Here is a 12,869-nt window from a genome sequence, read left to right on the forward strand (position 1 = left end):
ATTCATAACTCTTAAGTATATACCCTAATTTGACTAGAAAGTTGAATCATTATCACTGCAGATGCACATGACCTCTGAATTCCATCCGGAGTCTACCAGACCTTTCAAACACTAGGATAACTGGAACTTTCCTGAGGAGAGGTGATCTAGGGCATGGACTCCCACAGCTTATTGTCATTAGTGAAATACGTGTCCAATTGCTCTTATTAATTGTTGACTAAACGCTTACCAGGATTTGCTGGAAAGTCTTTCAGATACCAGTAGGTGAAATTTAAGAAATCTTTTTAAGTTAATGAGTACTTTCCACTTTGTGTTATCATTTTTAGCAGTTTTAACAAAAGGCATTGAATCATCTGTCAAGATATTATTAACAGAAATATTTCTCTTAAAGAGAATGAAATAAGGGGGGGGGGAAGGCCATTTCACTAATTCATGTTTCTGAGAGTGCTGGAAGTACATAGTCCTGGACAGTTTTGATAGCTGCTACTAATGACAGTATGGAACAGCAAATGTGGCTCTCAGAAAAAAAACAACAGTAACTTGTATGAATGATATTTATTAATGCCAGGTGTACCATTAAGAATGCTGAAGTATTGAAGTGGTCATTTACAGAAGGGAAATTATTGGGGTTTTTTTCTGAAAGAATGTTTCAGAATAAAGAATGATACATATAGAGTTGTTTGTGAAGGACAGCTGACTGCAGCCATGTCTTTTAAGTCTTAGTAGATATCAGACCACAGATGTTGTTGCGTCCTGTTGCGTCCTGATGAAAGAAAATATTTTTTACTGAAAATCTACTTTTCTTCACTAGTTGATCCTTTGGGCAGGACAAATGGTATTGCAGAAAGATGATAAAGGCCTTGAATTTTTTGTGATAGTATTGAAGTAGGAAGAAGATCTTGTTGCCATTCTTATGTTCAAAAAGATCTTTTTTAGCATATAAACATAGCATTGTGAATGAGCTTCCTTTTCAGTCTGATTTTTCCCTTTTGAATTTTGAACCTTCCAGAACTATAATCTGAATAACAGAGCACGAGAATGTAGCCAAACTCCCAGAAATAAATGTATGTGTTCTTATCAGTTCCATAGATGAATTTCCCAGGCTCTTCTCTGTTTCTCTTCTGGACCTCATGTCATAAAATATTCTTTTCTCATCATAGCAGAGTATGTTTTGTAACAATAGTGGAAGAAGATTTTTTTTTCCAATGGTTTGTTGATTCAAAATGAGTGAAGAGTGAAGGGAGGAATTGGCACTTCATACTTTATAAAATGCTAGATGTTAAGTTTCTGAATGGTCATTCTTGAATTACTAATTACAAATCTGGATCCAAGTAATCATTTCCTATTTCACACTTAAACAAACAAACACTTTCACACAACCCTGCCACTAAAATACAGAAATCTGAGATTTCACTGGGGACACGTTCTTTTGAGGGACATATTTTCATGGCACATGGGTTTTTACTTTGATTTTGAAAGTTGATCATCAAAAACAAACTGAGTAATTTTGATTTTCACAACTTAACTGTTTTTATTGGAAAATTTGCCACAATAGGTACCATCTCTGTACACTACATTCTTTGCCAAGGTAGAATCAGGCCATAAGCATAAAGAGAACATAAAGACAGTTATTTTCATAGACTAAGCAGGTCAAACTATCAACCTGACCTAACAAGACTCATCACTAAACATTAGTTCCACATTCACATATCTCTTAAATAACTCCGGGGACAGGAATTCACTGGTCAGCCCCTTCCAGCCCTCTCTCTGAAAAAATTCTTCCTAAGGTCCAGTGTAAACTTCCCCTGGTGCAACCTGAGACCATTTATTGTGTTCCACCACTTGTCACCTGAGAAAAGGGTCCATATGCTTTTCTTTCCATCTTGTCCTAGGAATCTAATTCTGCTTTATCCACCAAGTTCTGTCACTCTCCAAAGACTTAGGAGAGGTGAAACAAGACTTGTTCACAGTTCTTGTGATGGTTCTTAATGGCTTTTATTATTTATCCACTCAAGTCTCTGCCTCATCTACAAACAGAAGCATCATACTGAATATAATTCTCTTTCTGGACTTGCGGCTGATAGTTTTGCAGTTTGGTCTGCTAGAAATACAGCGTCTTATTGTATCCATTTTGCTTTGAAGGAAAAGACAGAAAGAAGTTGGTATCAGTAAGCAGAACAGAGCCTGTAAAGGTGCCTGATGCTATCTATAAATGCATTAAGGAAATACACAAAGACATAGAAGAATTATTAAGCTGCATGACAAGTTATGCAACAGTAAATAGTATGAAACAGAGCATGAATAAATTTTATTTGAAAAATAGAAGATTTCTTCTGGCTTTTAATAATCCTTCAGTAGAAGCACTTATCACATAGAAGAAGGACTCCTAGTGCTTGCTTTCTCTGTTTCACTCTGCTATGTATGCTTTTATGTCTCAAGACATAAAACCAGATGTTTTACAGACATATTACTTAGGTAATTTCAGAGAAACTTTGAACATCTGCTATGAAAAAAAAAATACTGCTGTTACACAGTCAGCTCAACATTTTTCACAATATAGATGAACTTTTACATTCTTTGTAAAATCATAGTCATCTATTTATATGGTATAGTTCTTTGGCTTTATTCTAGTAAAATTGTATTTAGTAAGTTGAGAAGGGCCTCGAATGAAACTTGCAGTAATATTAAGTCTTAGATTGCCAGAACAGTCAGGCTCCAAATTGAATATACTGGCCAGTTGTTTCAGTTGCCAGCTGTAAGAATTTGAAGGTGCAAAACTGAGCTTTGACTAAGTAAGTTTTGTCATAAACTAAAATTAGCATGTGCAGTAAAATCGATTGTAACACTTATTGTATTATTTATTATCATGATCTGTGTTATAACAAAGGCTTCTCACTTCTATTTTGTATTAGGAGGATCGAATGAGAATGGAAGCACACAGCACACCTCAGATTCTGCTGGAACATTTATTTCTTACAGGTTGGTAATTTGTTATACTAATTTTCTAATTTTAATAAGCTTGAATGTAATAAGCAACATAACCTATTTAAAGCAAAAAAGCAGGTCTGTATCTTTCAAGATTATTGTACAACCTAAATTGCAACAGTTAGTAGACTGAAGATGAAGGATTTAATTAAGAATTATCTGAAAAACTTGTTTTCTAGATTATTATTTTTTGAGACTTTTTTTCAAAATATTCAACTGAGGAAAATTTTGGACATCTGAAAGCCTAAATACTTTTTTCTCTAAGGTATGCAGTAAAGTAGAAATTCTCACCTAAGTTAATAGAAGCTAAATGCTGAAATTTTTAAGTGATCAGGGTCACCTTTCTGATTTTCTCAAAAGTAACTGCATTTGCAGGCAAAATGGAACTCTATTTGTTGGTTACTACAATTAAAATATAAAACAAAACCATAAGATTTCTTAAATTCTGGGACTAATCTTTCAATTCCGTTAGTAGTAAATACCAGTTAAAGAAGTATAGTACTGAGCAGCTTTGCACAGCACTGTCAGTAAGCTTGAGTCTTGCTTGGATAAGTACTGGAGGATGTCTTGTACTTGAAAGCAAAGCAACGTAATTGGCAGATCTGTAGTTTCATCTTTCAGCCAGCAAAATACTGCCTCTGCTACAAATGCTAAATCTTTGTCCTTGTGACTGATAATTAATAGTAAGATTTGTGCTAACTAGAATTACTGCATCTGATTTCAATGCTGAAGCATGGGAAAATAAAGCAAGCCTACCATCATATTATTTTGTATTCACTGAAGTAAACTGTGATGATTGGCCTCTATTTATTTCTCTGTTTGTAGTCTGTTGTAACTTGTACTTCAAGGGGATGGGGCAGGCAGGGGGAACTTGCCTGTTTGCCTTGTCCTGGCTATGGCTAGATAGGAATATAGCATGCTCCTAGGCCACCAAGCTGTGCTCAGTATGAGCAGTCCTCAGGTTGGGATGACCAGTGGGGACAGAAGTTGAGAACTTGTTGCAGACTGGTGACAGATTGCTGACAAAGCAGGGAGAAAGCAGGCTTTCATTGAGGATGTTAAAAAGAAAGAATTCTCATGATGACCCAGATGGAACGCAAAGAGCTTGCTGCAATTCAGACACCCAGACAAAACTTCTGGGCTGAGAGCAAGGTTAGACAAAAGGATGTGCCTGCAGGGATGCTTTTGGCCAGTGGAACCAAATCCTTGCAATTTTCTGTATGCTAGTAAGTCCGTGGTTCTGTTTTCTGTTCTGATGAAACCTAGTTTGTATGATAAAAACCCTTTGGGGACCGTTAGGATGTCCATTTTAAGAATATTGTGTTAGCAGATCCATTTCAGGGTTCTGCCTTACTCAGTTTTGTCTTGTATTGTATTCTCTAACTTATGCAGCATACAATTTAATTTAAAAAGTGGGGTCAAAAATTCCACTGACAATATTTCTGTGCTCTTCAGATCCAAAGCCTATACACATACAGCGACCATGTGCTGGTTTTGACTAGGAGAGAGTTAATTTTCTTTATGTCTCAAACATTGCTGTGTTCTGGATTTGTGATGAAAACAGTGCTGATTACACTGGGATGTTTTAGTTGTTGCTGAGCAGTGCTTTCATAGAGCCAAGGACTTTTCTGTTTCTCATGCTGCCCTGCCAGCAAGGATCTGGGTGTGCACGAGGATCTGGGAGGGTACACAGCCAGGACAGCTGACCCAAGCTGACCAAAGGGATATTTCACACCATATGGCATCATACTGAGCAATAAAACTGGGAGAAAAGAGGAAAAGTCGAGGACGTTTGCAGTTATGGTGTTTATCTTCCCAAGTAACCATTAGATGCAATGAAGCCCTGCTTTCCTGGAAATGGCTGAACATCTGCCTGCCGATGGGAAGAAGTGAATGAATTCCATATTTTCTTTCCTTGCAGGCACAGCTTTTGCTTTGCGTATTGAGCTGTCTTTATTTCAACCCAAGTGTTTTCTCAGTTTATCTATCCAGTTCTTTCCCCCATCTCTGTGGGGTGGAATGAGCAAGTGACTGTGGGGCACTCATATGCCTGATGGTGTTAAATGTCGACAGGCCACGAAGCAGCCTCTCAAAAGGAGGCAGGACAGAATTTAGTCAGATCAACAAAAGGAAAAGGTTGAGAGCTCTTCTCTGCCATTAATTCCAGGACACTTATAACTGAAAGCTGTTAACTCCAGAGACCAGCTGTTGTGCCTGCCAAAATTAAGTTTGGGAAAGAAACTGCAGCTAGACTCTGGTTCCATGAGTTATGCTGTGGGGCTGGGTTCCTAAACCCTCTCATCCTACCCCTGGCACTCACCAGTCATTGAGCTGGTCCAGTGGATTTGAACGAGCCCATCTGGGGTGAGTTTAGTGGTGATTTAGTTCATGCTGTCATCCTCATGAAAGTTTGAGTGAGTACCAGTGTCAGGGGAAGGAAAGCAGCTAGAAATAAGTGGTTGGATGGAGAGTGGCATCATTTCCTTTGGTCAGCCTAAACCATAGCAAATCGTCCAGTTGAGTCAGTCTGTGGTTCACTGATGGAGTGCAACCCAAGACATTATTGGTGCAGAATCCCATGGATTGATCAGGCATAAGACACCCAGATTGTACACTGTGCAGCATCTTCTTTGCATTGATTCAGTCAGATAGCTAATGGGCAATTGTTCCAGAGCTGGAGAATTTGATGTTTAGCACTTACTTGTTGGTCTCAGGACTTACACTTATATGCTTATGGATCTTATGCATGTACCTTTTCAGTACTTTAGGAATTTTATGCCTTGTAAAAATTAATTAGGACAGTTCTTACAGTGTTCTAAACCTATTCCAGTGTTTTAAAACATCTTCAATGCTCCACAAATAAGCAGAGGATAAAGCTGGCTGTTGTATCTTCGTATTCCTTAGTCCAAAGTGAATATAATAAATAAACATGACGTTGACGATGAATTCCACTGGAAAATGATCATATTCTGTCAGAGAAGATTACAACACAACTTGCAAAACTGAAGTCAATTAACATTTTAAAAGGAGCTCCATATATCACTGCCAGAGTATTATTGTTGCAATTAGAGGCAAGATGATAAAGCAAGATAGTACAGTATGTATATGTGTATGTGCATATATAAATAAAAGAAACATCTAGCTTTTAATAGTTACCAGGCTAGCACCATTTTTAAGTAATTTTACAGTGTTTTAGTTATGAAATGAATGTTTCCTGCTCAGTGGCAAGTAACAGCCATCATACTATGAGACAGGCTGTAAATTTGCTGGTTGAGTTGAATATTGTATTGATAGTTACAGTTCTGGGCTGCACATTACGTAAAAATGAGCAGCTAATACCTTATGAAAGATTAAAAGTGAATCTTAAACTACCTTGAAAGTTAACGATGGTAAATGTAACGAAGAAATGTTATTTCTTTAAGGACTCATTAGAGATTTTGATTTAGCTGTCAACAAGTATTGTTTCAGTAAATTACTCATTTGATAAAACTGATGATAGTCTAGTTTATCCAATGTGTTTCAGTCTACTCGACTTAAAAGAAATTGGCTAGTGGATTTTGCTGTAAAAGAGACAAGGTCTTCTGTGGATCTTGATAGATGTCATGATTGCAGAAGGCTAACAGATACAAATTCTATGAGAAATTTTCACTACTAAAGCTGTTTTAAGTTTTTTCAGTTTATTTAGGTGAAGAGGGACGTTTTAATATGGTGGTGTCATCTTAGAGTGTGTGGTTCTTGCTTGCATTGGTCACAGCACAGAGTTAATGCTGCTTATGTTCAGATAGTAAGCATTTCCCTCCAGGTCATAAAGTTTCTAAGTAATGTAAGTGAAAAGCATGCGTGAGTGGCACATATTCCTAAATATTCTGCAAGTTTGAATGTATCCTGACTGGTCACAGAATTTTCTAATTGGTCTTCAGGTCCTGATGGAAAAGTTTGTACTCTTGAGAAGATGCCTTACTAATAAGATGCTATGGAAATTCTTTCCTAGAACTATGTTATCAAAATTTGAAGTTCAGCATTAGAAAAAAAAAAATAAAATTAAAATAGACATTTCATAATCTCTAAGATACTTGGGAAATTTTGAGCTTCAGTGTGCTGTAATATTTCATTGCTATGGATGAAGCCTTGTCTGGATGTGCAAATTGGCTGGACTTTGCCAAAAGGAAAAGAAAAATAGGTGTGGATCTCTAGTTTCAGTATCTGCAATGCAGTGCCACTGGAAAGTAGAAATACTGTCTTTCTCTTGCCTTCCCAAGGGCAGCTGACCTTCTCCTCGCCAAAGAGGTGAACCCCTTGCCAGCACATATGACTACAGACTATTACATTAATCTGTTTAGCCTCAGTACCAGCTGCTTGCATGTTTTTAATTATCTTATTAGATGGTATAACAGTGACCTATGAAATAAAATGAAGGTGAGTATTTTTTAACTTTATTTTACAGGCTATTTTTCTAAATATATTTTAATGACCTAATTATGACTTTTAGGGAGAGCCATTGATGCAGACATTCAATTTGGCTGATAGAATCTAACATCCCAAGGACACTTACTTTCTTCCAAGGTGGATTTGTACATTAATACTGCTTCTAATAAATATATTGCCTAAGAAAAGCTCTCTTTTCATACTTGCATTGTTAACTTACTGTATGATTCAGAGACCCCTGACTACTATGCTGGATAATTTCTTACTACATCTCTGCACTTTTATATAGATTTAATTTCTACCCCACGTATCAGGATTAAGTTAATTCATGTGTGGCTTAATTCCATGCTTAAACATGTAAAGATTGCACAAAGTTGTGGGATATATAGTCAATATATATTCTTCCTTCCGCTGATATTTAACCTAGGCAGCAGATTTAAGAAATACTTTGTTGTTCCATTTTCTTACCCTGACTTCTTACAGATATTGCTTGCCAGATGTTTTCTCTCTTACTGCAAAAAGGCAATGTGGTCCTGCTGGCTGAGGCATGTTTCTTGTGCACCAGCCAACAACTACAGGACTGATTTTGAGCACACAGAAGAAAGACAGCAAAGGGTGCAAGCTGTTTCTCCCTGTTTCCACTCCTTTCCAAAATTGGGTAGTGAAAGTAGTTTGACTCCTGTTTGACCTATGGCTTTTCTTGGCAGCTGAGTGAGAAATCACTACATAGACTCTGTCCGTATATGCAAAGGGGTAGGCAACATATTCCTCCACCTTGCAGAAAATTCTTGTTTTAATCTGATAGGAAACAACTTTTTCCGTCTACACGCACCTATTAGTCTTGTTACTACAAAGGTGTGTTCCTTTACTGTTTTACCTGTAAGATATCCTCATGCTTATATAACCTATTTTTCCTGACTTTATACACTGTGTGACCACACGTAATCAAGAGCTGGAAAAGGCAAGCTCTTTTTTCCCTTTGGGATTTAAAATATTTTAAGATTCGAAAATCATAGAGTAAAAAGTAAGACGCTTCTGTTCTGTAAGGACAATTCTCAGCACTTATGTCTTTCCACTCTTTCCACAGTGCAGTAGTAAATCTGGCATCCATGTTTGTTTTGTCTCACAAAGCATCTTGGTTGATGCCGTTTATTTGCAAAGAGGCGTTTTCACTACAAGTCTATTTTGTCTGAGCCTCTGAAACTCATAATTATTATATTCTGAATGTGCTTATAATCTTTTCCTGGATGTAATGGTTTGTGCCAGTAGTCTCATTTTTTCCCTGTTGGTGAAGAAGTTTGCAATTCCATCTTGCAGATTTCTTATTTCCAGCAAGAGAAAGTGACTTCTTGCTCTGATAACAGTTTTGCTCCAGAAGCCTTTTTTTTTTCCAATCCAAGAAGACCACTTTAGCACCTACCGGGAGCTTGGAAAATTTCCATTTTCCTCTGAATTCTTCCAAAATTATTTTAATTACTTTTCCTGCTCAAGGGCCCTTACACAACTTCTTGTCAGGCCTCTTCTATTGGATCCTGCTATCCAAAGGAATTTGTTAAGAAGTTACTAAGACAAGTAAGAAGAAATTGTCGCTGAGGAATTCAGTCCCTACAAGGAATACGTGTTCTCTAAGATCCAGACATTTTGGGAAATATAAATTGTGTATTTTTTGAGCTTGTGTGTGTGTGTTCATATAACAAGGCTGCATGCACATGAACTAAAAAAAACTTGTGGAGATGTGGTTAGCTGCATGTCTAGAAGGGAGAAGCAACAAGGGAGAATTAACACTAGAAATATGAGTTAGACCGAAGCAGCACAAGTAGTCTATCTTTAGCTGAACAGTTACTAGCAAGGTAGGTGAATTATCAGTGAAATGTTTAAAAATTGATTGGATGCTTCACCTTCCCATGCTTGCATCTCTCCCTTTGCTCTAGTGAAGGTTAGCAACCTTGCTTCAACCAGGTGCCTGGATGTTAGCGGACAGACTTTGAGTGACATGGTGAGGACTGCCATGCCCAGAGCAGGAGATAGAATTCTACTCAGGAGACTTAGAAAGTGAAAAAAAAAAGAAAAAAAAAAGAAGTCCTATCTATGTATACAAGGAACTTCAAAGGTCCTGGTGGCATAACTACAACGGTTAAACTACAAGGCCTGGAATGTACAACTGACAGATCAGTAACAATACATATTAAAAATAGAATAATAAAATGACCACTGTGCAGTTCCTGCCACTGAACATGATGTCTAAATTTTGTTTTGTGGTTCTGGTGAAATTGAGACTTCCAGCTGGCTGTAAGAGTTCTTGCCAGATCATAGAATCATAGAATCATAGAACCCTTAGAGTTGGAAGGGACCTTTAAAGGTCATCTAGTCTAACTCCCCTGCAATGAACAAGGACATCCACAGCTACATCAGGTTGCGCTGGACTTGATTCAAACTCACTTTGAAAGTTTCCAAGGATGGGGCATCAACCACATCACTGGGCAACCTGTTCCATTGCCTCATCTCCTTCACTGTAAAAGGATCACCTGCCTTGACCTGCTGACCACAATGCTTTTGATGCAACCCACAATACAGTTGCCTTTTTGAACTGTAAGGGCACATTGGTGACACATGTCTAGCTTGCTATCCACTAGTACTCCCAAGTCTTTTTTGGCAGGGCTGTGCTCAATTCTTTCATTCTCCAGCCTGTATTCATTCTGGGATTTGCCTCAACCTAGGTTTAAGACTTTGCATTTGGTTATGTTGAACCTCATGAGGTTCACCTGGGCCCAATGCTCAAGCCTGTCTAGGTCCCTCTGAAAATGACATCCTATTCCTCTGGTGTGACACCACACCCCACAGCTTGGTACAACAGCAAGCTTGCTGAGGGTGTACTCTACCCCACTGTCAATGTCACTGATGAATATATGAGAGGATCGGCCCCAGCACTGACCTCTGGGGAACACCATTCATCACTGATCTCCATCCAGACATTGAGCCACTGACCACCAGTCTCTGGAATCAATTGTGCAGCCAGTTCTTCATCCACTGAACAGTCCACCCATCAAATTCATATATTTCCACTTAGGAGAGGAGGATGTGGGGTACCATGTCAAAGGACTACTGAAGTCCAGACGACATCAGTGGCTCTTCCTTTGTCCATTGATGCAGTGACACCATCATAAAAGGCCACTGGGCTGGTCAAACAGGATTTGCTCTTGGTAAAACCGTGCTTTGTTCTCCCGTACCACATCCCAGTCTTCCATATGCCTTAGCACTGCTTCTACGAAAGCTAAAGAAGACCAGGGTTAGAAGGAAAGTGAATGGATTCATGATCCATTACAGAGATGAAAGAAAATAAAGTTTTGAGTACAGAGTTCTGTACCCGATGAAATGCTGTTGCAGGTAGAGATTTGCTGACCACAAAGACTTTTGTTTCCTCTCCGGTCTACACTTGCACGCATGCTATCAGCTTCAATAATGTTAGGTTTTTGCTTATGTTAAGGAAATGATTTTACATTTATTCATCCAAACCTTTTTAACTCTATGTCAGCCAAAACTAAGTGAAACCCTAAAAGCTTAGAAAACCTGGCCTTCGAATTGTGAGCCTCCTAGTAGTGCAGCTATGAGGAACAACATCAAAAAAGACATATATTTTCCAAGAAGAGCAATAAGCTTTCACATGAAAGCATTCAAGTAGATTTTCAGGATATCAAATATAAATCTGTGTATTTTGGAAATGTTTATGTTTTAGAAACTTTCTGCTTATTGCTTGATACTACATTTCAATTGCTTTTTTTTCAGGTTTTTATAGAAAAAATTCTGTTTTCATTACACTCCTGGCTTTTGCTTCACTTCTTTCTCAAATGTTCTTTTTATGGCCTAATAAATAATACAAACTATGCATGCTTCTTGGATATATGCATCACATTTGAACAGAGCTCTTGCATTTGAATGTAAATACTTTATTCACTTACTGATGTTCCTATCGATAAAGACCTCATATTGCAAAACATATCACATGATAATCAGTGGACTTTTCTTCTTTCTGATGGACTGTTAGCCTGTTGCTTCGTTGGGTGCCTCCCAGGAACTGAGTTTGGGTCTCAGCACTTTAAAAGGTACATTCAGAAGAAAAATACATGAGACAAAATAACTATACACACTGTATAATAAGTTGTCAGGTACAGGTTTCTTCATTATCTGTTGTTTGAAATGAAATTTCAGTAATCATGGATAGTAACATTAGCCAGTAGGTCCTAGCCCTTGCAGTCCCAGAACATAATCTTCAGTGACGTAGATTTTAGTTCACTGTGCTTGTTCCTCATTTACATTTCTACATTTTTATGAGTTTTTGTGCCTTCCCTGGTGTTTGATGTTGTTTGAACATCATGGTACAAAAATATTTTTTATACTATTGTTAAACTTCGGAAGACTGCATTTGTATGCATCAGCAGCAGTATTTCATAAATCAGTATGTATAGAAGTTAGCTGGCATTGTTTGCCAGAATATCTGTGCTGTATCACTTTTTCTCTTTTGTCTTCTTTCTGTTTTTGAAAAGGGTATTTATTTTGTAATGAGCTTAGGTAGGCTAAGGTGTTATTCTGCATATCTGTTATTGGTGTATATGATTTACCATTGTGATGCAGATTAAAATTAAGCAAAAGACCTTGAGGCTGATACTCCACTATAGGCTCTCAGTGGAAGAATGTCTTTGTTACCTATACACCAAAACTCCCACAGCTCAGCATTGCCTCAGTAAAACTCCAGGAACTGTTATTCCAGAATTATTTTCTAGGCTTCTCGTTCCTTTCCTTACAGTGTATTGTCAGACAGTGACTCTTCTCTTTGAAAACTTCAGATTTTTTTCTCTCAAAACCTAATGTTGTGTCCTCAAAACCTAAGATGTGTCCTGTTGGAAAGAAAGAATAAATATATATGGTTTGCTGAGAGATCAACCTCATTTTATATAAGAAAAAAAGTATGTGTGCCAGAGCAGGCCCCAACATAAAATTAATTCAGAGACAGACTCAAACTCTGCCATGCTTATGGTAGAAATACGTGTTTCAAGAGATGAGAATTAAGAAAAAAACCTTGCAGAACAGATCTGCAGCCTTCATCCCCTCCATTTTGCTTGGTTTTTCATCTAAATAATCCAACTGTCTCAACGAATATTTTACATTGAACCTTCACTGCGTAGATACACCATATGAAATTAAGTTTTTTAAAGGAACATTAATCTAATTACTTTTTCCCCATAGGTTTTACATTATTAAAAGTTTACAGTATGTACCACAACCTATTAGACTGCGTGTTTAAACAAGTGAGAATATAAAATAAAAATGTGTACAAAGTAACCAGAAAACACTAACATTTATATTTACCTATATTTTAATTGTACGACTTAAAAGTGCTACTATAACACATTATTATGCATTTAATTTTCTACTTTGATTAGAAGCAATTGCATGTTCTTATT

At 37.4% G+C, this 12,869-nt stretch overlaps 1 protein-coding gene across 1 annotated transcript in view; it reads left to right on the plus strand.

The window, feature by feature from the left end:
• TBC1D5 (TBC1 domain family member 5) overlaps positions 1–12,869 on the plus strand; it is a gene marked incomplete at both ends in the record, with an annotated part of 172,926 nt that overhangs the window by 25,668 nt on the left and 134,389 nt on the right. The window contains one exon of the mRNA XM_079538284.1: positions 2,913–2,979. Coding sequence (XP_079394410.1) covers positions 2,913–2,979 — 67 coding nt within the window. The remainder of the gene's footprint in view (positions 1–2,912; positions 2,980–12,869) is intronic.

Source organism: Tetrao urogallus (genome assembly GCF_951394365.1).
Source record: "Tetrao urogallus genome assembly, chromosome: 7".
NCBI classification, from domain to species: Eukaryota; Metazoa; Chordata; class Aves; order Galliformes; family Phasianidae; genus Tetrao; species Tetrao urogallus.